The sequence below is a fragment of the Colius striatus genome, chromosome 6, assembly GCF_028858725.1.
Source record: "Colius striatus isolate bColStr4 chromosome 6, bColStr4.1.hap1, whole genome shotgun sequence".
NCBI lineage: Eukaryota > Metazoa > Chordata > Aves > Coliiformes > Coliidae > Colius > Colius striatus.
This window is the reverse complement of record NC_084764.1, coordinates 5,677,648-5,702,313: the sequence shown is the minus strand read 5'-3', so window position 1 is coordinate 5,702,313 and position 24,666 is coordinate 5,677,648. Positions and strand designations below refer to the sequence as shown.

The 24,666-nt window shown below is 41.4% G+C and overlaps 1 protein-coding gene across 5 annotated transcripts in view; it reads left to right on the top strand.

Annotated features, from left to right (window-relative positions):
* Nucleotides 1-24,666, top strand: part of CKAP5 (cytoskeleton associated protein 5) — a 58,703-nt gene that overhangs the window by 14,360 nt on the left and 19,677 nt on the right. For all 5 annotated transcript variants that reach the window (XM_061997795.1, XM_061997799.1, XM_061997794.1 and 2 more), the window contains exons 5-29: nt 816-987; nt 1,983-2,112; nt 2,403-2,506; nt 2,867-2,980; nt 3,206-3,310; nt 6,445-6,534; nt 6,642-6,806; nt 7,567-7,695; nt 8,460-8,642; nt 9,543-9,656; nt 10,383-10,493; nt 11,484-11,576; nt 12,116-12,301; nt 12,753-12,847; nt 14,097-14,154; nt 14,237-14,362; nt 14,680-14,816; nt 14,969-15,143; nt 15,536-15,649; nt 17,449-17,577; nt 18,167-18,361; nt 18,989-19,124; nt 22,421-22,509; nt 23,706-23,831; nt 24,469-24,618. In XM_061997795.1, coding sequence (XP_061853779.1) covers nt 816-987; nt 1,983-2,112; nt 2,403-2,506; nt 2,867-2,980; nt 3,206-3,310; nt 6,445-6,534; nt 6,642-6,806; nt 7,567-7,695; nt 8,460-8,642; nt 9,543-9,656; nt 10,383-10,493; nt 11,484-11,576; nt 12,116-12,301; nt 12,753-12,847; nt 14,097-14,154; nt 14,237-14,362; nt 14,680-14,816; nt 14,969-15,143; nt 15,536-15,649; nt 17,449-17,577; nt 18,167-18,361; nt 18,989-19,124; nt 22,421-22,509; nt 23,706-23,831; nt 24,469-24,618 — 3,226 coding nt within the window. The remainder of the gene's footprint in view (nt 1-815; nt 988-1,982; nt 2,113-2,402; nt 2,507-2,866; nt 2,981-3,205; nt 3,311-6,444; nt 6,535-6,641; nt 6,807-7,566; nt 7,696-8,459; nt 8,643-9,542; nt 9,657-10,382; nt 10,494-11,483; nt 11,577-12,115; nt 12,302-12,752; nt 12,848-14,096; nt 14,155-14,236; nt 14,363-14,679; nt 14,817-14,968; nt 15,144-15,535; nt 15,650-17,448; nt 17,578-18,166; nt 18,362-18,988; nt 19,125-22,420; nt 22,510-23,705; nt 23,832-24,468; nt 24,619-24,666) is intronic.

The following is a 24,666-nucleotide window of genomic DNA, read 5'->3' as shown; positions in this document are numbered from 1 at the left end:
GACTAAGTTTTAGTTCTTGAGCAGCCATTTTTATTGGCTTTATCATTTGGTCTGTGTTTGGAGGGAAGCAGAAGGAAAAAGTGGTGATTGTTGTAAAGGTGAATTGAGAATTCTCAGGGAGAAATGCTTCTGAATCAAATGAATTTATGGCTTCTGAGGTGATTTAAATATGATGCTTTAAGAAATAGTGATAGTTCACTTATGTATGGAAAGAAAGCTCTTGTGTTCTCATTCAGCAGTGATTGAAAGAAGTTTAGTGTGTTAGGTTTACCAACAAGAAGAGAGTGATTGGCAAGAGAAGCTTGTTTCATGTGTCCTTTGAGCAGCATGTGTTCCAACACGTGTGTTTTTCTGTGAACATGGCCCAGGCTCACTATAATTATCTGGTCCAGCAAGAAGAGTGACTAATGCTTTTGCTGCAGCTTGTCTCCAAGGATAGACAAAGGAGATTCTATTTTGATTTAAGAAAAAAAAAAGTAGGTCACAGACCAAAATTCGTAAGGACACTTTTTTTCTTACCCCCTGGCGAGGGAACAGATTTAAGCAGCAGATTGGACTAAGTGCTTTGAAGTGATTGCAGAGGCCTGATGTTGTAATTACCAGCTGGGCATGAAGGGTAATTTTGATAGGGCAAATAATGTTTAAATTTTAGTGTCTTAGTAGCTTCCCAGAAGAATAGCTCTAATAATGACTTGAGGAAATGACACAGTCCCTGAACGTGCGCTCGCAGCATTTCATTGGTTGGTTTAAAAACGTTGTGGATTACTCTGGTTCCTACCTCGACACTGATGCTATCCTGTGTTTTCAACTCCCAGTGAATTTGGTTCAAAAATCATCTCACTGAAGCCAATCATTAAAGTATTGCCAAAACTTTTTGAGTCTCGGGAAAAGGCTGTTCGAGATGAAGCCAAACTCTTTGCTGTGGAGATCTACCGCTGGATAAGGGATGCTCTGAGACCTCCGTTGCAGAACATCAATTCTGTTCAGGTAGGAAGAAAGTAGTTCTGTATCCAAACACTGGGGAAAACACTTCCAAGCTTTGCCTGCCTGATCCAGTGGCGTTTTGAAGTCAAAGCTAGGTTTTTTCAGTAACAGTAATGTTGGTTTTTAGCTTCCTGTAACTTTACCTAAGCTGTTAGTCCCTCTCTGTTATTTGTCAAGAAATCTGGGCAATGTTTTGTTGCTATAAATACATGTGAAGTTGTGAGAGGAGGCTTCATATTGAAACTGAGGAAGGGGTTTGAGAAGTAGGATGGTATTTCTTGCAGATCTAACCTGGAGGCAGATGATTGCCTTTATAAAAGACCCCTGCACTGGAAATCTTCAAGTGGACCATTTTCCTTCTCAATTTTCTGTTTTTCTGAGATGAGTTTTTCCTCTCTGCAGCCTTTCAGGCTGGTTCTGGTGGGGCTCAGGATGTGACTGTACCACTTCAGGAAGTGGGATTAATAACTGTGCTATTGGAGATGGTGCATTCTGTTGTTTTAAAACTTTATAAATGACTTATGCATCCTTCCCTCCTACCCACTTGAATTAATTGTGTCCAAGTGGAAAGCAATAACTTGCTGATAAGACATGGGTTAAAAACCCCAAACTGCCCCATCAGATGTAGATCAATGTGATGGTTTCATTGTAGATCTACTGTGTTAACAGTAGCCTGACTGTAAGAAAAAGATCTGTCATGCTCAGACACTTTTATTTTAAAGCTTTTATAGAGGAGACATTCCATTCTGATTGTTCTACAGTTTGCTCTTATGGAAAAGCTTTGTGTTGCTGTTTGGGTTGATGTACTTGGGTTGATGTTCTGAACAGTGGATGTGAAGGGAAAGTTGCTTCTTTAGTGGCAGGAAAAAACGCAACTTGAAAGGTGGTGCTGTCTTGATTTTGAAATGGGAAAACTCCATGGCTTTTCATGGAGTGTTGTTTGTCTTGTATTATGTACAGAATTTCCCCGATAAAATGATTCTCTTCCCTTTTGACAGCTAAAAGAACTGGAAGAAGAGTGGGTCAAAGTGTCATCAGTTGCTCCTAAGCAGACCAGGTTCCTGCGTTCTCAACAGGAGCTGAAAGCAAAATTTGAGCAGCAGCAGGCAACTGGAGATGCAGATGGAGGCAAGTTCCTTAATCTTCAGAACTCCTTTGGAAAAGATACCACTCATGTTATCTGTAAAGGAATGCATGAAACTGTAAAGGTGCTTGTACTGAAACTGGTGCAAAACACGTGGGGTATGGTATACAGCAAGAAAATGTGGCCAGGACAAAAGCTTTATGTGAAGGAGTATCATCCTTGAGAATAACCATCACAACTGCCCATAGTACTACTTATACAGTGAGCCTTAGCTGGTGCTGTAGTTGAAGGTTCCTTTGTCACTCTGCTTATATTTGTGTCTCTCTGGTTGCAGGAGATGATGATGAGGAAGAGGCAGCACCACAAGTAGATGCATATGAGTTGCTTGAAGCTGTAGAAATTCTGTCCAAGCTTCCCAAAGATTTCTATGAGAAAATAGTAAGCATGAACTTAAATACTACCAGTTAATTCTATGAGATGGGGAGCTAATGAGTTGTAAGACCTGGGGACATTTTGCAATATATTCTGTACCACTATATGGGTAAAAACAGGTTAGTGTAACTAAAATTCAAATTATCAATATCAAAACTTGTTTTATCAGCACAAAAAGCTGCAGTTTTAGAGAGTCCTGGGAAAGGACTGTATTTCATATTTCACTGCAATTCTTGATGTTGGCCTGTAAAGAGACTTTGGCTTTCTCAGGATAGTATTAAGTTGTAAAAACCTGTGGTTTGGGGCAAGTATGTTTCACTAGAACTGTTTGCACTTAGCAATGAATGCAAATTACTCACTCTGCAGGAAGCAAAAAAATGGCAAGAAAGAAAAGAAGCTCTAGAAGCTGTTGAAGTGCTGGTGAAAAATCCCAAATTGGAATCAGGAGACTATGCAGACTTGGTGAAAGTTCTCAAAAAGGTAATCAATAAAGGCCAGAGTGCACACATGGTGTGGGTATCTTGGGATTTATTTCTATTACTCTTTGAAAGTTCCTGTTAAGATAATACTTGAGCAGAAAATGACTAGCTGGAACAATGTGGAAGGAGCCTAATCTGTGGCCCACAGTATTCTAACAAATTCTTCCAAGCCTTTGGAAGTTGGATTTTCAGTCTTTAACTTTGGGTTTTTGTTTGGTCTTTTCAGGTTGTTGGAAAGGATACAAATGTAATGTTAGTTGCTTTGGCTGCCAAGTGCCTCGCTGGGCTCGCTGCTGGCCTCCGAAAGAAATTTGGGCAGTATGCAGGGCATGTAAGTAAGAGTATGACCTGTTTCTGGTTTTCTTTAGGCTGGACACCATTTTTCCCTTCTTCCTCCTCTTAAACCTTGGTATTTATCAAAGGTATTCTTTGTACAATCATGAATGCTTACCTGCTCCTTAATAGAACAAGCAGTGAAATACTTGCTGAGGTATCTTGAAGCTTGAGGTTTGAAGGACCTTATTTGTTAATATTCAGCAACATGAGGCTTATCATTGCCATACATCTTCTGTACTAAACCACCTCTGCTATGAAATGAACTTGTTTTTATGTGTTGTGGAGATACAGGAATACATTTGTAGGCAACCATGGAAAATATTAGCTTCTGCACCTGAATTCTGCTTGATGCCTCCGTGATGGATGTTTTAGATTGGTTGGATTGTTTTAATGTTGGGGGAGAGCCATTGGTGGGGTGTTTTTGTTGGGGGGAATGAGTCTGTTTTAAATAGCTGAGGAATGAACTCTGAGAGAGTATTGAAGGGGAAAAGGACCTGGGGGTCCTGATGGGCAGCAGGGTAACCATGAGCCAGCAATGTGCCCTCATGGCCAAGAAGGCCAATGGCATCCTGGGGTGGATTAGAAGGGGTGTGGGCAGCAGGTTGAGAGAGGTTCTCCTCCCCCTCCACTTTGGCCTTGTGAGACCACATCTGGAATATTGTGTCCAGTTCTGGACCCCTCCGTTCAAGAAGGACAGGGAGCTGCTGGAGAGAGTTCAGCACAGGGACACAAAGATGATGGAGTGGAGCATCTCCCTTCTGATGAAAGGCTGAGGGAGCTGGGGCTCTGCAGCTTGGAGGAGACTGGGGGGTGACCTCGTTAATGTTTACAGATACAGAAAGGGTGGGTGTCAGGAAGGTGGAGTCAGGCGGTTCTCAGTGATGGCCAATGACAGGACAAGGGGCAACAGGTGTAAGCTGGAACATAAGAGGTTCCAAAGAAAGATAAGGAAAAGCTTCCTCCCTTTTGAGGTGAGGCAGCACTGGCAGGGGCTGCCCAGATGAGCTGTGGAGTCTTCTTCTCTGGGGACTTTCAAACCCACCTGGATGGGTTTCTGTGTGACCTACTCTAGGTGGCCCTGCTCTGGCAGGGGGTTGGTCTGGATGAACTTTTGAGGTCTCTTCAAACCCTCAAGACTCTGTAAATCTGGATTTTTTTAATAATTTTATTTTTTTGGCACCAAGAAGCTCTGGTTTTCCAGTTCAGTGTTGTTCTCTGTTCTCCTTTGCTATTCTCTTCCCAACACCTAGTACTGGGGACTATGGGGAAGTTTAACCAGTCTCTGGAAAGAAAGGGAGCTTGCAATTAATTGCAGTTATGTCACTTGTTTCTTGAGCCTCTGTTGCTGTATTTTAAGCCACTCAATCAAACTTCTCTTGTGATAAAGCTGAGCTTACAGAGAGAACTGATGTGTCTGGCAGCCAGTAGTGTAACACTTTGTGACGAATTGAGAAGTTACTGGATCACAATGCTTCAGAGACATTTAAGTCTCCTGAACTCTGAACAACAGCGTGGACAAAGTCTTGTTCTGGAAGCTCGCTGTCATTGTAATAAGTATTCTTACATCTGTTTATACTTGATTTGTGTTGCAAAGTTTAACCCTCATAGCTTCAGAGTCAGTATTGGAGAAGCTGAGCTTCCAGAATATGGGCATAGCTCTGTGGTTGCCAAGCAAATGATGTTGAGAAGATGATTTTTTCAGTACTGTAATGACAGTACAGAGTTGCATAACTTCAACTCTCACTTTACCAGTCCATTTGACATGTTTTCTGAGAGCAGGCATTTGAAGCATTATGTATAATACAGAACTCTTGCTAGAATTGTGGGATCATTGCTCTGTGAGGTAAATTTTTTGTACTCTTAGTTAAATATAGTACTGTAATATTACAATCTGCACTCTGTGTTAAAATAAGAGTGAAATCAAGCATAGAACCATACTACTCACTGTAACTGGAGCACATGTGGCCAGACTTCATCTCTACTGACAGCCTATGGATCCCTGGACTGACTTTTCTTCCTTCACACACTGCTTTTAGCTCCTATGTTAAAAAAAATATTTGTTCTAGCTGTCAGCATCTTCCAAAACAGACTTAATGGATTTAAATGTCTTCTTCCTAATGACTTAGTTCTCTGTAGGGTTTAGGGTTGTCTAGCACCTGCAGTATGAGCATCTTCATGGTGCTATTTTGCATGTATTGGAGAGGCTTTTTAGTGCTAAAGCCTTTGTGAACACAGAATTTGCAAAGGCTACCAGCTGAGCCTAGCTCACTGTCACAAGGGATTGAGATCTCATAGCTTCTGAGTAGAAAGCATTATCTGTGAAAAATCTATTCCCTATTAGGTAAGAGTTGTGTTTCTGTGAGGCAGCAGACTCTCCCAAACTGTCAACTGTGTTAGAGTTAGAAAAATCCTCCAGATAGTCTGCTTCCCATAGCTGAAAGCTCTGCATGTTTATGGCTCACTGACAGAAGCTTTTACTGCTAGAGACTATACTTAAATAAAGCTACTGACATTATTGGTACATGAAAACACTTGATTTTTGTTTTTCAGTAGTGACTAACTGAGCAGATTGGACATGAATGGGTGGGACAGTTCACTATGGCATAGCGTAGCATCAAGTGTGCTTAAGGTGGTAGATCTAAGAAATACTGCTCCAGGTTGCTTCAGAACACAGTCTTGACACCTGTGAGTGAAATAAGGGTTTCTTACTGAGCCATGCTGAGTGCTGGCTGGAAGCTGGGAAAGAAGGGACAGGTTACATACCTTCTTTGACTCTTACACTACAACCTAACAGCACTCTTGTTTAATTTGCTTTCTATTGCTCTGTGATCCAGATGAGTAGAGTCCAAGTATTCCTCTGCAATTATGTGGACTTGCACATCTACCTTTTGTTTAGCTTTGCAGTGGAAGTGCTCAAAAATCCATCTTTGTTAGTAGATTGACTGGAATGAATTTAATAGCAGAGCTGGGCTAGAATAAAGTGCTTCATACTGCTGTTGTGTACCCCTGGAGGCAGCAGCAGGGATGTTTGCCGTATCTGCTTCTCTGCAAAATACCAGGGAGCAGACTTTCAAGTTATATTAGTGAGGAGTGGATTGACCTTTTTTTGTTTATTTCTCTTTTCCATAGGTTGTTCCAACAATCCTGGAGAAGTTTAAAGAGAAGAAGCCTCAGGTAGTGCAGGCACTGCAGGAGGCCATCGATGCAATCTTCCTTACAGTAAGTAAGAGTGAAGGTTTTCCCACTGTCTGAGAGTTGGTCTCAAATTTTGATTTGCTTTTCTCTTACTTTGTTGAAACTAATGACTTGTTTATCCAACACTGCAGACCACGTTGCAGAACATAAGTGAAGATATTTTGGCAGTCATGGATAACAAAAACCCAACAATTAAGCAACAAACATCCCTCTTCATTGCAAGAAGCTTCCGTCACTGCACACCTTCTACTCTGCCAAAAAGCCTGTTAAAACCTTTCTGTGCTGCACTTCTCAAGGTAAAGCAGGAGGAGCTGGTACTTGTCTGGCATTGGCTTGAGCACTGCTGTTAAGTAATGAATTTGGGTCTTGTGGTCTAAGGACTGAAGACATCTCATATGCTCTGTAGCCATCAGTCAGTTTTGACTGATGTCACAATTGAAGATGACTCTCAGTCATGGCACAGACATCAGTCAGTTCAGTCTCCTTTTACTTAGTTTCTCTGAAGGCTCACTATGTTTATAACAGATTAAGATAGTGATTTGCAATTATTAAACTTCTGGTCACTGTGCCACTTGCACCTTGCAGACATTTCTGGCAAGCTTTTGTTGGCACACTGCCTATCATTTACTATGGATAGAAGACCATTGATGCATACCCTACAGTTACACTAGAGCATATATCAACATAAATGACAATGATGTATATTTTTCTCCAAGGCAAAATAGCCCTGTCCTTGTGAGAAATACTCCTGACTTCAGAAATGGAGATTTGAACAGGGTTGCAGAGCTTCGAACTCGTGAACTCTTTGTGTTGTAACATCTATGTTTGCTGCCTTCTTGTGTGAAACATCCAAAGACGGGAAACTGCTTATATGTGAGAAACAGTAGAGTTGACCAGTTGATTAGTACATTTCTTTCTGTAGTAGATTAAGGATTATTCTTTAGTAGCTGTAGGCTTTTAAAACAAAGCAAGGGGATTTACACAGAAGGTGGATTTAAGAACTTGTTCAGGTATGAGAGCTGCAAGTCATGTGATGAAAGTTGTCTTTCTCTACAGCATATCAATGATTCTGCTCCTGAAGTAAGAGATGCTGGATTCGAAGCGTTAGGTACTGCCTTGAAAGTGGCTGGAGAAAAAGCTGTGAATCCTTTTCTAGCAGATGTAGACAAACTAAAGCTTGATCGGGTGAGTTTATCATGAATGTTAAAATGCTTCATTTATCCATCTAAGATGCATCTTAGGCTAGAGAAGACTAAAGAGGGTGCTGTAGCTAATGACTTTCAGCACAGTTTTTTTGAGACTGTGTTATTTACTAAAGTTACTGGTGCAGGAAATCTCTAAATCTCTTTATTTCTTGCTAGATTATCAAGCATCTTTTCCTTGACTTCCTCTAGTATCTTTCCATTCCTGTGTAAAGAATCTGTTTGACTTCAAGACTGGATTATCTGTGAAGTGACTTGTGACATTTGGTGTTTTGGGCTGCTGTTAGTTGGTTCTATGTGGAGTTTTGTTTGGTTTTGAATGTATTCTCTGTCTGAAGTTGGAGGTTGGGGATTTAGGTCACAACCATGTGGTCAAAGTCTATATCTCTAGACAGTAATGGGTGTTGGATTTACTTCCCAACAAGAAAGTTTTCATGGTTTTATGTAAGTTGACAGGTTTGAAAGATGATTTTATTATTTAAGGTGCTAAGAATTAGTCTTTAGAACATCTCTAAGAATCGGGGGAGGGCGTGTCAATGCTTTCTATGTGTATAAATGCACTTCACTTAAAGCTAGGAGAATTATTCTAGTCATACAGTGATGGCTGGTGTCATTGATTAGTTAACATGAGTACTGTAAGCTACTGCTGTTGAAGGGACAGTGGACATCCAGCTGTGGTAGCTGAATAGCTTTTTTTTAAACTTTTCTTCCTATTTTCCTTCAACTTCTTCTTTTTGTACTTGTTAGATTAAAGAGTGTGCTGAGAAGGTAGAACTGGTTTATGGTAAAAAGACAGGAGGAGCTGCTGAGAAAAAAGAAAGCAAGCCTATTGCTGGAAAGCCCTCTGCTCTTTCAGGGAGTGGTGGAGACAAAGAAACAAAAGATGCAGCAAGCAAACCAGGACCACCAAAAAAAGCACCTGCTGTTAAGGTAAGAGATGTCTGACAATCACAGTTGTCTGTGACTGCGTCACATAGTTACTTACTGTAGATGAAACATGATCTCATTCCACTGAGGAATCTCTGTCCTTCCTTGGGAGTAGGTAAACCCAACAACAATCTGCACCTGTCCAAGAATATACTTGATGAAATCTCAGTTTTTAACTAAATAAACTATCTTGTCACTTATGTCTTAATACCAGATTTTGATATTCAAATTGTGATAAGCCACTGGAGGCATCGAGGAGCCTCAGCTGTTGTGACATGAATATGCTCTGTGGTGGGACAGTAATGTTTGGCTGAAGTCAGTGTGTGTTGTCGTAACTAGCAAGATTCTTATCTAAGCAATGAGTATTCAGTGTTGTTTTTAGTTTGTTACCATAAATAATTGGAACTGTTAGCTTGTATTACTTCAAAATTGTTGTTTGGAGTTTAAAACTTGGCCTAAGTAGTACTGTAGATAGTCTTAGTAGTACCCTACTTACTTGTCCAGATGGGAGACTTGGGAGTAAATAGTAGAATGGATCCTATTTTAAAAATCTCTCAGTGCTCTGGTAGACTGGAAGAGACACACCAGTGACAGGTTTGAGATCTAATCAATATCCACAGGAGAATTCATCACTTCCTGAACCTTCTTAAATACATACTTTCCCTTTTTATCTTTCATGCTGTGTGTGTAGTGTACATGTTACTGTTGATGTGTCATGTAACATGTATGAAAACAACATGAGTTAAATAAGCTCCATCAGAAACTTGCTTGCAGCTGATATGGTACTAGAGAGAGACATATGAATTGATATTGGAAGGTGCAAGTATGAAGAAGCTGCAGTTCTTTTGGTGTCTGAACAACAGACCTGTTTAATCTTGGCTAACTTGGCTGTTCTATTTCTAGGCTGGGGGCCCACCTAAGAAAGGGAAACCAGCTGCAGCTGCAGGTGCAGGAGGTGCTGGGGCTAAAGGCAAGAAGGGCCCTGAAACCAAAGAAATATTTGAATCTGAGCTCTCAGTGAGTATTCTGCTGTTCCCTGAAATGTGTCTTCTGTAGAAGTGCTTTTGGTTAATTAGTTCTTCAGCTACTGCAGCATTTTTCACTGAAGTGTTTGGTGGTTTTTTTTGTTAGGACAAGGGAAACAATACATTTAAATAAATGAGGTTCATACTTGGCTAAGTGAATGTTTGATGTATTCTGGTAAATACAGCTGTTCTTCAGGTTGGTGTTGGTACCAGGCCATGTAATACAGTACCTTAACATGATTTGTTTAATAGAGTACATCATGTTGTCCTTGAGCTAAGAACAGATGAAAAAAGTAACAATATCAATACTTTGTGTCATTTAAGATGTGTGATTTGCTGAAGGTACCTGGCATTAGAAGCCTGAAAACACAGTATTCTGGAGCTTCCATTGAGATCTGAAGTAGAACAGTGCCAAGCTTGCATTAGTTCCTTTAATTATCCATGTTGTCCAGGTGAAGTTACACTTCACAAAAGTGATTGAGTTCTGCAAGTTAATTGAGCATCTGCTTGGTAACTGTTATTGCTAAATGCACATGCAAGTTTTGGACTGTCAGTTATCAATTAAACAGCTTCTTAGGTTCCTGAGACCCCTAAACTATAATCCATACAAAGTTCTTTCAACCTACAACAGAAAACTCTTTGTAAATGCACCACAGTATACTACATTGTTTCTGAATGGATACAGTGGGGAATTAACCTTGTTCTGGTCTGTCTGTAGATAGAAGTATGTGAAGAGAAAGCTGCTGCTGTTCTTCCAGCTTCTTGTATCCAGCAGCTGGACAGTGGTAACTGGAAAGAGAGGCTTGCCTGCATGGAAGAGTTTCAGAAGGTAAGTTGTACCAGTTGATAATAAGAGGCTTGCAGGGGAACAAAGCAGTAATTTCTTCAGCTGATAACTGAAGAAATAGTAGTGCTATGGTAGCACTTCAGATGGATTAAACAATACTTGCTTAAATGGAGTAAGTCTGGTAGGTGAATATAGATGGTTATTCTTTTGTCATAAATGTTTGTATGTGGATTGAGGATGCATAAGGGTCTCTCTAAAACATGAAGTAATCCTAGAGCTTAATCTCAAAGAACCAGATTTAAACAAAGTTTTGCAATGACTGGGCAAAACCAGTTGCAAGTAACTCCCTGCTAATTGCATGTTAGGCAGCAATTGATTGCAACACTAACATTTCAGTTGGTAAATCGTGAGTGTTTGAAGCCTTATGAGGTCTTTGAGAGTTCACATTCAAAAGGCATCAGCTATAGATGTACAAATAGTTCACACCACTACACCATTAGTTGCCCCTGACTTGTAATATTTGAGTGGAAAAGATGACTAAAATTGTGACAGTATCTGTCTGCACTGAAATGCTGTTGCAGCAGCCAGATTTACTTCAGTGTTGCAGTTTCAGTGGAATGGACAAGCCTAAACAAGGAAGAAGAGTAACTCTCATTATGTTGCTGTGTAGTCTTTGTCCCAAAGTGAAAAGTCCACAGTATATGTCATCTCAAAAAAACCCCTAACAACCAAATAACCCACCAAGCTCTGTTCTTGTGTTTTCCAAGTTAAATTCTCAGGGCTGGAATATGACCTGTAGTGTTGGAAGGACACACACAAAGTATAGCAATGGGAATGCTGCAGTTTAAATGTTAGCTCAGTCCCTGTAAAATGGGATCCTTGTAAAAGTGGCTCTTGAGGTAAATTCTTGTGCTGAGTATTTCTGCAGTTTAGTTCAGTATTAAGAAAATATTGGTAGGGCAGTTGAGGGTGACATCTGTTTGTGTTTTGTATCACTTGTGACCCCCTGCCTGACATAATTTTATCCTTTAGGCTGTTGAGCTTATGGAAAGAAGTGAAATGCCTTGCCAAGCTCTAGTAAGAATGCTGGCCAAGAAACCTGGTTGGAAGGAAACAAATTTTCAGGTAACACATTATCCTTTGGTAACTGAGGGACCATTTTTGTTGCTTAATATAAGCTGTGTTTCCAACTAAAGGCTGGAGGTGCATGTATGTTATTGTCAGTCCTGCCACCATGACCAGTTGTACCTGTGGTCAATGAGAACACCAGCTTTCAAATTAGGTTTTATTTCTGCTGAAGACAAAGGCTTCAAACCTGCTGCTGTTCACCTATAGATCAGGGGCTGGTTTTTACCTACAGTTTTCCACTCTGCTTTGATCTTTCCCCACAGCAAGACAGGAATCTCTAGAATGTCTGAGAGGTGCCTCTGACTCCATCACAGGCCTGTGTTATCTGAGCAAGGATGTTCTACTTGCCCAGCACACGGGGCTAAGCAGCAATTAGCATCATTGATAGATGTTCTTTGACACTCCAGCCACAGCTGTTGAGCATATTTAGAATCCTTTTGCCCAATCTTCTCTGTTCCCACAACATATAGAGTTTTATAAATGGTCTAAAACAGATGAAGATATGATTAACTTCCTTGCTGTTATGGATGTTCCAGGTGATGCAGATGAAACTGCACATAGTTGCACTGATTGCACAGAAAGGAAACTTCTCCAAAACTTCAGCTCAGGTTGTGCTGGATGGTCTTGTAGACAAGGTTGGTGATGTGAAATGTGGGAGTAATGCAAAAGAAGCCATGACAGCAATAGCAGAGGCGTGCCAGTTGCCATGGACTGCTGAGCAGGTGGGTGAGCAGCAAAAGTACTCTTCCAGTAAATAGATTCAGAACTATGTGGGGTCTTCCAGTCCCAAGAGTAAATATTAAGTCTCTGTTAATGTGGTTTTTTCTGTTACCTGAAAGTGATTTGTTTGCCCTCGAGATGCCTCCTAAGGCAGATTTGACATACAGGTTCCAACAAAAGAGGAAATATTACGAGATAGGTCAGTATTTTGCTGAGTTACTGCCAAAACAGGTAAACATCTGTAATAGGAGTATTTGTAAGTACTTGAGGAACTTCAGTTGCAGTTGTATTTTGCTGCAGTGACACAACAAATCCATCTTCATATGTTACCCCAGCTGTTTCTGTTTACTTGCAAGGCCCTGTGTGTTTTGCAAGCATCTTCACTCCTTTATTATAATGCTTTGTCACCTGGTTTGCCAGTGGACATTTACACTTAACTCTCTTCTGTTCCAGGTTGTGGCTATGGCTTTCTCTCAAAAGAATCCTAAAAATCAATCAGAAACTTTGAACTGGCTTTCCAATGCAATTAAAGAGTTTGGCTTTTCTGGGTATGTCTTTTTCAAGTTTCTCTTAGCAGTTTGCTTAAAATGTTTCTAATCTAGAACTAAAGAATCTGTTGTTCTCTAAGTCTGAAGAAGGGTGTCTGTAAATGCATCAGAACTATTATTCCTTAAACTCTGATGCTAGCTCTGCAGGTGCTCTTCTAACTTTAAAAGTGTAAATGGAAGCATCTGACATAACTAATAGGACAGCATACTGTTACTCTGCTAGATGCTGCTTTCATCACTCTACCTTCTCTGAAGAGCACTTCTCAGCCTTTACACATTAGAGTGGGCTTGGCAAGGAGTTGTATTGTAGATGTGTTGTTCCAGTTCCACTTGGGTATACCTACACCCAGGTGGATCACTATAAAACCCCAAAGCCTGACAGCCTATAGAGAGCACATACCAGCATGCTTCTTGCTCTCCTTGAGATGCTCTCAGAACCAGGGATAGTGTTCCTTAATTTTTAATCACCAGTCACTTTACAAATCCTTGACCTTCAGGTTTACTCCTGAAGAAGATTTCTAAGCAGTACAGATGTCAAATATCAATTTGACTACTTGGACAGTTGCTATGCCTGTTGAAGTGGGCTTTTTGCAACTATTAAATGAACAGGAACATTCATTAAGTCTTACATACTCTCTCTTCTTCAGTAAATTCCCCAAAACACTTATTTCCAGCAAGGTAGTCTAGGTGTAGATAAGATCCAAGAACAGCAGTGTTTGAGGCTGCTCTAAGGAAGCTTCTGTGATTTCCTGGTTTCTCTTCTAGAACCTTCCTTCCTTCCTTGTAAATTTCTACTTGAAATTTGTGCCTTTTCTGGAAGATCCCAAGACAGACTAGCAAAAAAGGGCCACCAAACCACCTCACCTTCACTATGTAGCCATGTTTCAGGTGCTGAGAATGGTTCTAGACTCATCCCTTAAAATGTCAGTCTTAGAAATCATGTGAGTGGAATGATTTAAACTTTCCAGCTGTAATAGAAGCCTTTGATATAAATTACCTCATGTTTATTGATTCTCACAGTAGGCTCTTCCCCAAACTCATCTCTTCCAGTAGTTATTTGTAGAGCTACCATTTGCAGTGTAGCTATGGTACTATTTTGTAAGGGCACATATCTTCTGTTTAAGGTAGTTGTGTGAATGTATTCTCAGCACTGTTTGATTTTCCTTTAGCATGTTGTCATGGTTTTGTTTCATGTTGCTGTGTTCATGTCTGTGTTGTTTCACTGACAAGGATTGTCTTTGTCCCACAGACTGAATGTCAAAGCTTTCATTGGTAACGTGAAGACAGCTCTTGCTGCAACTAACCCCGTGAGTACATTTAGAATTTGGATCCTGAATCATTCTTGATCCTTAATTTGTAGACTGAATGCTTTTATCCTCTTTCTGACAGGCTGTAAGGACTTCTGCCATTACCTTGCTAGGAGTCATGTATCTTTATGTGGGACCTCCTTTGCGAATGTTCTTTGAGGATGAGAAGCCAGCTCTTCTCTCCCAGATCGATGCTGAGTTTGAAAAGGTATGAAGTGTAGCATGAAGTATCATAACTCCAGTAGCTGAAATCTGGAGTAGTATTGTAGTCTAACCTGTGTTCTTGTAAGGGAACCACATTTTAAGACAGGTCACCAAAGCAGCTGTAAACTCATTATGTGTAGCTGTGACAGTAGCTAGTCACTTCTTGCATTGCTAACTTCCAAAGCTTCTGGTTTTGTTGGAGCAGTACGATGTTTTAGAGGTCTATCACACAGTGACAGCACATTCAGAGCATGCAAGTGCTTTCCTTTTTAATGTCCACTTAAAAAGATGTGCCATTTCTGATTTCTCTATTGCTTACAGATGCAGGGACAAACTGCACCAGCCCCAACTCGTGGCCTTTCCAAGCACAGTGCTGTAACTGGGGATGATGGTGAGGAAGAGGAACAGGAGGATGTTGGGAGTGATGTTGTGGATCTTCTGCCAAGAACAGATATTGGGTAGGTTTGGATTCTACAGCCTGAAGACTTGCTTCCACTGCAAGTCAAAACCTGATGTTTGTAAACACTTTCTAAGCAGGAATCTGCACTCAAATACTGAGACACGTCACTAAGAAAATGGGCTTTTAACCTTTCGTTTTTTCCTCTTACAGTGATAAGATCACAGCTGAACTAGTGTCTAAGATTGGGGACAAAAACTGGAAGATCAGAAAGGAAGGTCTAGATGAAGTGACAAGCATAATAAATGATGCTAAATTCATCCAGCCAAACATTGGAGAACTTCCAGTTGCTCTGAAGAGTCGTCTCAATGACTCCAATAAAATCCTGGTATGTTATTCAAGATCCTGAATTAGCTGTTTCTAGCTTGGAATTGAAGACAAACTATTTATTTCTGAGCCTTGCTTTTTACTTGGGCTCTTCTGAATATAATGGAAATGAATTTAAAAAATCAACCAAAGTCTGAATAATTGCTCCAATTGAAACAAGGGCCAAGTGTCCCTTGTTAAACATTTGTAGCTGAATTTTCATTTCCTCAGAGTCTAGAAATAATTCTTATCTATGTATATGATGAGTGTGAAGTCTGGAGTAGATATTATTGAGCAGGCCCTCTCAAGTAGAAGCCTAGGGGGTGTGTGTTGGTGTTACTTGTCCCCATGTGCTTTGGAAGCTTTCACACATCGTTGTAACAGTTTATTCAAAGCCTTTTTGTTTATGTGCAGGTGCAACAAACTCTGAGCATTCTTCAGCAGCTAGCAACAGCAATGGGCCCTAATATCAAACAGCATGTGAAGAATTTGGGCATTCCTGTCATTACAGTCCTAGGAGACAGTAAGGTAGGACAGTCATCAAGTTCTCTCTTTGTTGCTCGCTGTCTGAGCTATGCCACAGGATTACTGTTGTTGTTTGGGCTTGCTTTTGAGGAGTGGATGGTAGCTGAAACTTCTTTGGAAGCTTACAAAAGGTTCTTGCCTAAATGACAACTTATTCAAATACAAATGTGTGCCTGAATATCCATTCTGCCTGAGATGTGTTCTCCTGCTTGTAAATAAACTCAGTCAGTATCATCATCTAGCTTTTAAATGAAATGTGGTGGCTGTATGCATACATGGAATGCTGAAAATACCCTAAGTTAGATGTTAATCAGGTTTGCTTGGTCGAGTTGCTTGTGGAACATTTTGTTCTTTTGGATTATCAGTGGGAATTCCAGTTTGAACTGTAGGTAGAAACAGGACACTCAATGATGCTGAAGCTTATGTGATGTCAATGTCAAAACTTGTCAAGGTGCTGCAGCAAAATTAGAGCCAGGACTGTGGGGGAAAAGCTTTTTCAAGCAATGAGGGAAGGAGGCTTGGGAAGATGTCAATGTCCTGTGCCTAAAGTCACAGGCAGTTATCAGGGGTGGTGTATTTCAGATGCCCCTACTAAGTAGGAAAGCAGAAGTAGGAGTAGCAGAAACTGGATCTACCTGTCCCAAACAATGGAAGATCTGGTCCTTGGACTGCATAAAACCCTAGTTCAAATAACTTTCTCATCACAAGTCTAGAAGAACTGAGAATTTTGTATGATTAAGTTGGATTCTTCTTGTATTCATCAATTATCTCGAGGCAAATGCAATACTTACTCTGTTTATCCAATTGCTAGAGTTTTTGAAGACAAGGCAGATTCTTTTTGGGCCCTATTCCAAAAACATACTACTGATGGTCCCACTGACTAGCTGAGGAAAATCAACAGCTTGTAGCATGAGTGAAGACAAGTTTGTGATGGGAACAAAGACCTCATCAAAGAGGCTGATGAGCATCTACTTTCCTGGAGGATTTGATTTGTTGCTTTTCTTTAATGAGATTAAAGATGAGACAATTCATTTGTACAGATGCTCACTTCTTGTTGAGTTACATGCCTGCGTTTTCCCTTTGCATTAAAAATGAGTTCATACTGAAGCTAAATGAATCTGTTACATTATCAGCTTGCCTCAGTCAACCTACAGGAGACAGCCATATGTATGGAGTCATGTCTATACTGATAACACTTTCAAGTATCATGGTTATGAAGTATTCCATCTGACTTCTCATAACTTCACATAGCTGCTTCAAGAAGGGGTGCTGCTCTAAATTTTGCTTGGAAAAAATAGCTGAAGTTGGTAATTAGTAGGAGTTAGAGGGCTCCCCTGCTCCTAATTTGACTTTTGCTCATGTGTGTCCTAAATCAGAGTGCCCTAATAACAGGCTCCATAACCTCCTTGCCTTAATTCATGAATGTGCCAAGTCTATTTTAAGCCTTGCATAAATCACTAACCTTATTCTTTAGCTTGTTTGAGAGCTGGGAGACTCCTGAAATTCTCATCAATGAACAGTAGCAAGTACAAAATGCTTTTAAAGGTATTCTTTGTCCCTCATTGTTAAACTTGGTATTTAAAAATGATGGTAAATAAGTGTAGTGTCTGAATTCTGTAGCTGATGCCACCGCTAAAATGAAGTTCAGAGTCTTAGGCTTCTCAAGCAGTCAGTAAAAGTAAAGATTTCAAAGCCTGTGATGAAGCTTTTTTCTTTCATGGGAGGGCTGAATCTGTTGCCTCTTCCCTTGTAATCTTTTGACCTCTCTTTAGGATTACTCTTAAATCTTGTCCTTGTTACAGAATAACGTTCGTGCTGCTGCACTGGCAACTGTGAACGCCTGGGCTGAGCAAACTGGCATGAAAGAGTGGTTAGAAGGGGAAGACCTGTCTGAGGAGCTCAAAAAAGAAAATCCTTTCCTAAGACAAGAGGTAGGCTTCTGTCAGGATTCCCTTATGTGTGTGAGTGAAATAGCAAGTAAGGCTGTGGACTGTGTTTATTCATACAGACTGAAATGACACATTGCTGCTGTTAGTAGCTGTGTCTTCATACTGACATGGAACTATTAAACCTCAAAATGCTAATCAGGAGCTTTCTTCCTGCATGATAGCTGTCATTCAGTTTTCAGTGCCTCTGAACTGGAACTTGTGTCTGGTTTGATCAACATTTTAAGGTTAATTAAGCACATGGTAATGAAGTGAAGTGGAGGCATCTTGATGTTTGAGGCTGAAAAGGGCAGCTGATATTCTGATGTTACTTTCAAAAAGAACTGGCCCCTCCATCCTTAAAAGCCCAGGCTCTAAGTTTTGAGACACCTGCATGTTAACATACAGTACATAATTTTTTGTAAGTGCTGACATGGAAGGTGATGTTAAGAACATTTGTCTGAACAAAGGGTAGGGTGAAGTTTTTTCCTGCTTACATCGAGGTATGTGAAGAACTACAACTCAAGCTTTTCATGGCCTGAGAGAGCACTGTGAGTGCTGCTTCAAAAACTTAGTTTTTAAACCTTTCTTTCAGCTGCTTGGTTGGTTGGCTGAGAAGTTGCCTACCCTCCGTTCTGTTCCTTCTGACCTACTCCTGTGTGTGCCTCACTTGTACTCCTGCCTTGAAGATCGCAACGGGGACGTGCGGAAGAAGGCTCAGGATGCTCTGCCCTTCTTCATGATGCACCTTGGCTTTGAGAAGATGGCAAAAGCCACTGGCAAGCTGAAGGTATTTCTGTCATCAATGTAAGATCATGTGACCTTGACAAGTGGATATCTCCAAACCAGATGCATCATCTCACAATATGCTGCTTTGGGTTATGTAAACTTGTGTGTGCTGAATGTTTTCAGGGAGGCTGAAATAGTATCAGGAGGATGTGAGTTAGAGCTTTCTCTGCTTCAGAAACACTATTGCCACCACAGGTTTATCAGTGCAGGAGCTTTATGTCTATACACTCTTCTGATAAAAAGCCTACCTGCATATAGCCTCCATAGCAGTTACTGTCTGTATGCCTTGGAACAAATGCTTTAAGATGGCTTCTGGCAATGTAATGTCTTATGCACTGGGGTGCTGAATCACTGTTAGGGCACCCCATTAACACAGTGAGACTGCTCACCTAGAACATGTTCCTGGTTCATATTTCCCATAGGTCTTGCAGAACAAACTTAATGGAAAGGTGTTTTATCTCAGAACAGAAATACCTGAAAACATTGATGTTTTAAGATAAGCATTCTGGCTAAACAGGGAATGGCTAGTTTCAAATGACTGTCATTATTGTCTGTGACAAGTGTGAGTAATCAATATCACTCATCTTTACAAACTTAGCACTGTTTTTCATCCCCTTTTGTTCTGTAGCCAACTTCCAAAGACCAAGTACTGGCCATGCTTGAGAAAGCAAAAGCCAACATGCCAGCCAAACCAGCTCCTCCTGCTAAAGCATCTTCCAGAGTAGTAGGTGAAGCAACTTCAGCCAAGTTCCAGCCTGCATCAGGTAACTTCTCTATAGTCTGGGAAAAGAGTGGTTTTGGAAGGTTTTTGCCATACAGAGAGAAACATGATTAGCAGGAGGGGAATTCAGCATAGTTAGGGTTACAAAAGCTGTGTAATCTAGTGAGATCTGTCTGCAGTTCTGAGCTTACTTGCAGTTGAGTCAGCTTCCAGTGTAGGAGGGTTTTTCCTTTCCACACAACCATCTGTCAGTTGTTCTTCAAAAATATCTGGTGTTGAAGCTAAAACCCATAGACTAGAGGGGGGAGCTCTTATTGGTAATGCTGGTTGGATTTCAACCCTTGAAATGTTTTCACATTAAGTTAAAATCATAGAACAGAATCATAGAATTGTTTTGGCTGGAAGAAACCTTTAAGCCCATGGAGTGCAGCCTTTGTCCCAGCCCTATTAACCACCAGCCCATTGCCCTGAGTGTAACATCCACCCAGCTCTCAAACCCCTCCAGGGACGGTGACTCCAGCAGCTCCCTGGGCAGCTGTTCCAATGCCTGACAGCCCTGGCAGCAAAGAAATTCCTCCTCACATCCAGCCTCAACCTCCCCTGGTGCAACTTGAGGCCGTTTCCTCTTGTCCTATTGCTTGGCACTAGGGAGAACAGACCAATCCCTCCTTGCTACAGCTTCCTTTCAGGTAGTTGTAGAGAGCCAGAAGGTCTCCCCTGAGCCTTCTTTTCTCCAGGCTGAACAGCCCCAGATCCCTCAGCCCTTCCTCATATGACACATGCTCCAAATCCTTTCCTAGCTTGATAGCCCGCCTCTGGATCCTCTCCAGCACCTCAGTGTCCTTCTTGTAGAGAGAGGGGCCTAAAACTGGACACAGTTTTTGAGGTGCAACCTCACCAAAGCCAAGTCCAGGGGAATGATCAGCTGCCTGCTCCTGCTGACAACACTGTCCCTGATGCAGGCCAGGATGCCATTGGCCTTCTTGGCCCCTGGGCACACGACTGGCTCATGTTCAGCTCCTGTCAATCAACACTCCAGGTCCCTCTGTGCCTGGCAACTTTCCAGCTGCTCCTGCCCAAGCCTGGAGCTGGGGGTTGCTGTGGCCCAAGTGCACTTGTGACCCATCACTTGGCCTTCTTGAAGCTCATGGCATTGGCCTTGGCCCAGCCATCCAGCCTATCTAGATCTCTCTGTAGAGCTTCCCTACCCTCAAGCAGATGGACACTTCCACCCAGCTTGGTGTCATCTGCAAACTTACCAAGGGTGCACTCGATCCCCTCATCCAGATCATTAATGCAGATGTTAAACAGGAGTGGCCCCAGCACTGAGTCCTGGGGAACACCACTCGTGACCAGCCACCAACTGATTTAACTCCATTGACAATGTCTCTTTGGACTTGACCATCTCACCATTTTTTCACCCAGGAAGCTGTAAGCCCCTCCCAGCCAAGAACAGCTAATTTCCTTAAGAGAATGCTGTGGGAAACAGTGTCAAATGCCTTACTAAAGTCAAGGTAGACAATATCCACAGCCTTTCCTTCATCCAACAGGCAGATCACCCTGTCTTAAGAAGATGGGGTTTGTTAAACAGGACCTGCCCTTCATAAACCCATGCTGACTGGGCCTGACCACCTGCTTGTCCTGCATGTACTGTGTAACAGAACTTAGGATGATCTGTTCCATCAGCTTCCTGGGCACTGAAGTCAAACTGACAGGCTGGTAATTTCCTGGGTCATCCTTCCATCCCTTCTTCTATATGAGTGTTATATTGGCTGGCTTCCAGTCAGATGTGACCTCCACAGTCAGCCAGGATTGCTGATAAATGATGGACAGTGGCTTGGTGAGCACCCCTGCCAGTTCCCTCAGCACTCCAGGATGTTCCCCATCAGGCCCCATAGATTTGTGCACATCAGTGTGGAGCAGCAGGTCACTGATCATCTCCTCCTGAATTGTAGGAAGCACATTTTGCTCCTCACCCCTGTCTCTTGCCTTGGGGAGCTGACTTTCCACAGTGGAAATGCTCCTCTTACTGAAGACTGAGGCAAAGAAGGCATTGAGCACCTCAGCTTTATCCTCTTCTTTTAATACCAAATTTTCTTCTGGATCTAATAGGGGATGGAGGCTCTCCCTGCTCCTTCTTTTGTTGTTACAGAAACTTTTCCTATTACCCTTTACCTCTGAAGCCAGTTTGACTTCTAGCTGGGCTTGTGACCTTCTAATTATCTCCCTACGTAACCTAACAACATTCCTGTACTCATTGTGTGTGGTCTGCCCCTTCTTCCAGAGGCCAGAAACTTGCTCTTTTTCCCTGGTTTTAAACCAAATCTCCCTATTCAGCCAGGGTGGTCTTTACCTCTGGCTCATCTTATGGCATGTGGGGATGACCTGTTCCTGGGCCTTTAAGATTTCCTTCTTACAAAGTGTCCAGTCTTTCTGGACTCCTTTATCCTTAAAAACTGACTCCCAAGGCATTCTATCAAGTAACCTCCTAAACAAGTTAAAGTCTGCCCTTTGAAAGTCCCAGAGTGTCATTTTTGCTGCCCTGCTTCCTCACATCAATATGAACAGAGACCTTAATTTGATGATTGCTGTTCCCCAGATGGCCTCCAACTACCACATCCTCCACAAGACCTTCTTTGCTCACAAATGAGCCCCAGCAAGGTGCCTTCCCACACGTTCCAGGAACCTCCTGGTTTGTTCCCTCTCTGCTGTGTTGTATTTCCAGCAGATCCCTAGGAAGTTGAAGTCCCCAACAAGAATGATGGCAAGTGACTGAGATTTCTCCCAAGTGCTTACAGAATGTTTCATCTACCTCCCTACTTTGATTGGGAGATCTATAGCAGACTCCCACAGCAATATCAGCTTCATCAGCCTTGCTCCTTGACCTAATCCAAACACTCTCAAGTTTTATCTGATTATTTCCTCAATGTAGTTCACTTCCAGGCTATGCAGAATGCTTCTGCTGACACAAAAGGGAGAGTGAACAGGATTAGAGGGCAAATGATTTGAAGAAGCAGTCCTGATTTGTCACTTTGCTGGGGCTACCTTGCCTGCTTCAAGTGGATGCAACTACAGCTCTAGACATGAACCTGCACACAGTATGTGTGTGTGCACTTGTAAATTGTCATGTTAATGACAAACTTGCTAACACATGATCTTGTGACAACTTTGTCTGCTAACATGGAATTCCAGGAACTCCTTTTTATGGGTCTAAAATATTCCAGTCTCTGTGTTAAACGTTGTATGTATAAACAGTTTTATATCTGTGCTAAAGATGGAAAACTCTGCTGACCTAAAGTGTGCTTGTTGGTAGTTTGAAATGACCTATTGCTTCTCCAGCTCTTGCTGAAGATTCAGTGTCCAATGCCATGGAATCCAAGCCTGATCCCAAAAAAGCCAAAGCAGGAGGACCCTCCTCTAAAGTTAAGGTATGCTGATTTCATTTTGTATAAAATCTGTTTTATGAAGTTAATGGCTGAGGTTCATTAATGTGTTATGGATAGAAAAATACAGCCCTTGCTAGGGACTGATTTTACAGAGAACCTTTGTGCTTGTCTGAGTTGTGAAGTGATAGATGTTCCCATACCACATAATCACTGCTTTTACTGTAGCTCTTGAATTCTTGATTGCATTTTTGACAACACAGACTTTGTGAGCAGCTCAGTCTGTATTCTAAATCTGCTTGTCCTCCTTCATGTCACACTGGTGAGAGTTCATTTTTACCATTGCAGTTCTGATGTTATACTTTGTACAGTAATTTTGAACTCAAATTCATCTCCTTTACAGTACAGAGTATAAGATGTTTTCAATCACAAATACAGAAAGGGAAGGAAGATGCTTAAATGCATGATAATAATTATATCAGCTGATTACCTTTGAGCTAATGGTTAGGTTTTTCTGTTTGTGATATAACATTTTTGTTCTGTTAACTTGAAAATGTCCTATGTGTTGAACTGAAAAAAACAACCCACCAAAGTTATCCCACAATCCCACTGCCTCCATTGTCTAAAACAGTGCTGTAACAACTACATTTGATGTAGGTCCAGATTCATGGCAGGAAAAAAATGTCACAAACCTTGAAGGATGTTGTAGATTCTCCTAACTCAAAGTATTCTTCTGTCAAAACTCTATCATCAGAGTTAATACCTTGGCTGTGAATGCTTGGAGTGGTAACTCTTAAGACTAAATAGCTTTCTACCAACAAAGCCTTTTCTGTGACTTGTTTACAGCAGTCAGGTGTTAGTAGCAGTATGTCCAAGGGCAGCACGAGGCTGTCCAAAGCTAATAGAAGCATCAGCAAAGACAGGTCCAGTCTGAAAATGAGCAAACCTATCAAAAAGGTACCACCCTGGGTTTCAGGGATGTGTGTGGGTGACTAGCACACTGGTTGAGAGTGGTATGTCATATTTCACAGGGTACTACTGTGCACACTGTCATGGATGTTGCTTCCACAGCAGCAGAGCACGTACTTTTAAAATTCTAATCAGTATGAGTCTTCCAGCTTCTCTCTGGCTCTTTTACACACAGGCAGCATGAGGTTGGCTGGTATCTAATGCTTGCAGTTGCTGGGACTTAAGGCATATATATGTTTTGTGTTGCCTGTTAATACCTTGGTTTTTTTCAGGGTGTACAGGGGAAGAAAGTGCTAAACAAGCCTAATTTGAAGGAAGATGATGATAAATCAGGTCCTATTTTTATCATAGTCCCAAATGGGAAAGAACAGAGGATGAAAGATGAGAAAGGTCTGAAGGTGAGAAAGATCTGAGTGTATTCACAAATTTTAAAGGAGAAACTTTAACCTGTTCTTTCCTATTTTAGAACTAAGCATGCCATGGTATGAGTGTGCTAGTCTCTGTCCATCACTTGGATTGACTCTCTGGTTTTTCAGTTGATTTTCACAGGCCAATATCTGATTTGCTGTGTTGTTTTGCTTCTGATTGTTGCATTTTGTGCATTTATACATTGATAAAAGGCAAAGGCCTTCATACAGCTTCCAAGAGGTGGTTTTCAGTTGTAAGGTGTCTTCCCATTTTTACCTGAAAACAGCCGACTCACTTCAGAGTAAATGCTTTCATATACTTATTTGGAACAGACTCCCTTGTCTTTTGTAAAGGAATTCTGTGACTTGAAACAGTTGTTGGTAATTTGCTAGTAAATAGACCTGTTGATATCTTAAAAACATAATACTCAAGATAATGACCTAAAGATACCTGCTTCCCATAGAGAAGATTTTCCATGTGAGCTAAGGTGAGCAAACACCACCTGCTTCTTGATAATGAGAAGGCTTTGAAACCAGATCCTAAAGCAGAATGAAAAGGGATGCTTGCAGATTCTTTCAGGAAGAAGTGATAATGCTTGCTTTGAGTTCCAGCTGCTGCTTTTTACAGGTGTTAAAGTGGAACTTCACCACTCCCCGTGATGAATATATCGAGCAACTAAAAACTCAGATGTCCACTTGTGTGGCCAAATGGCTACAGGATGAGATGTTTCATGCAGACTTCCAGCACCACAACAAAGCACTAGCTGTCATGATTGAGGTGAGTTTTTTGGATCTGTGCTAGTAGATGACATTGTGTAGAATCTCT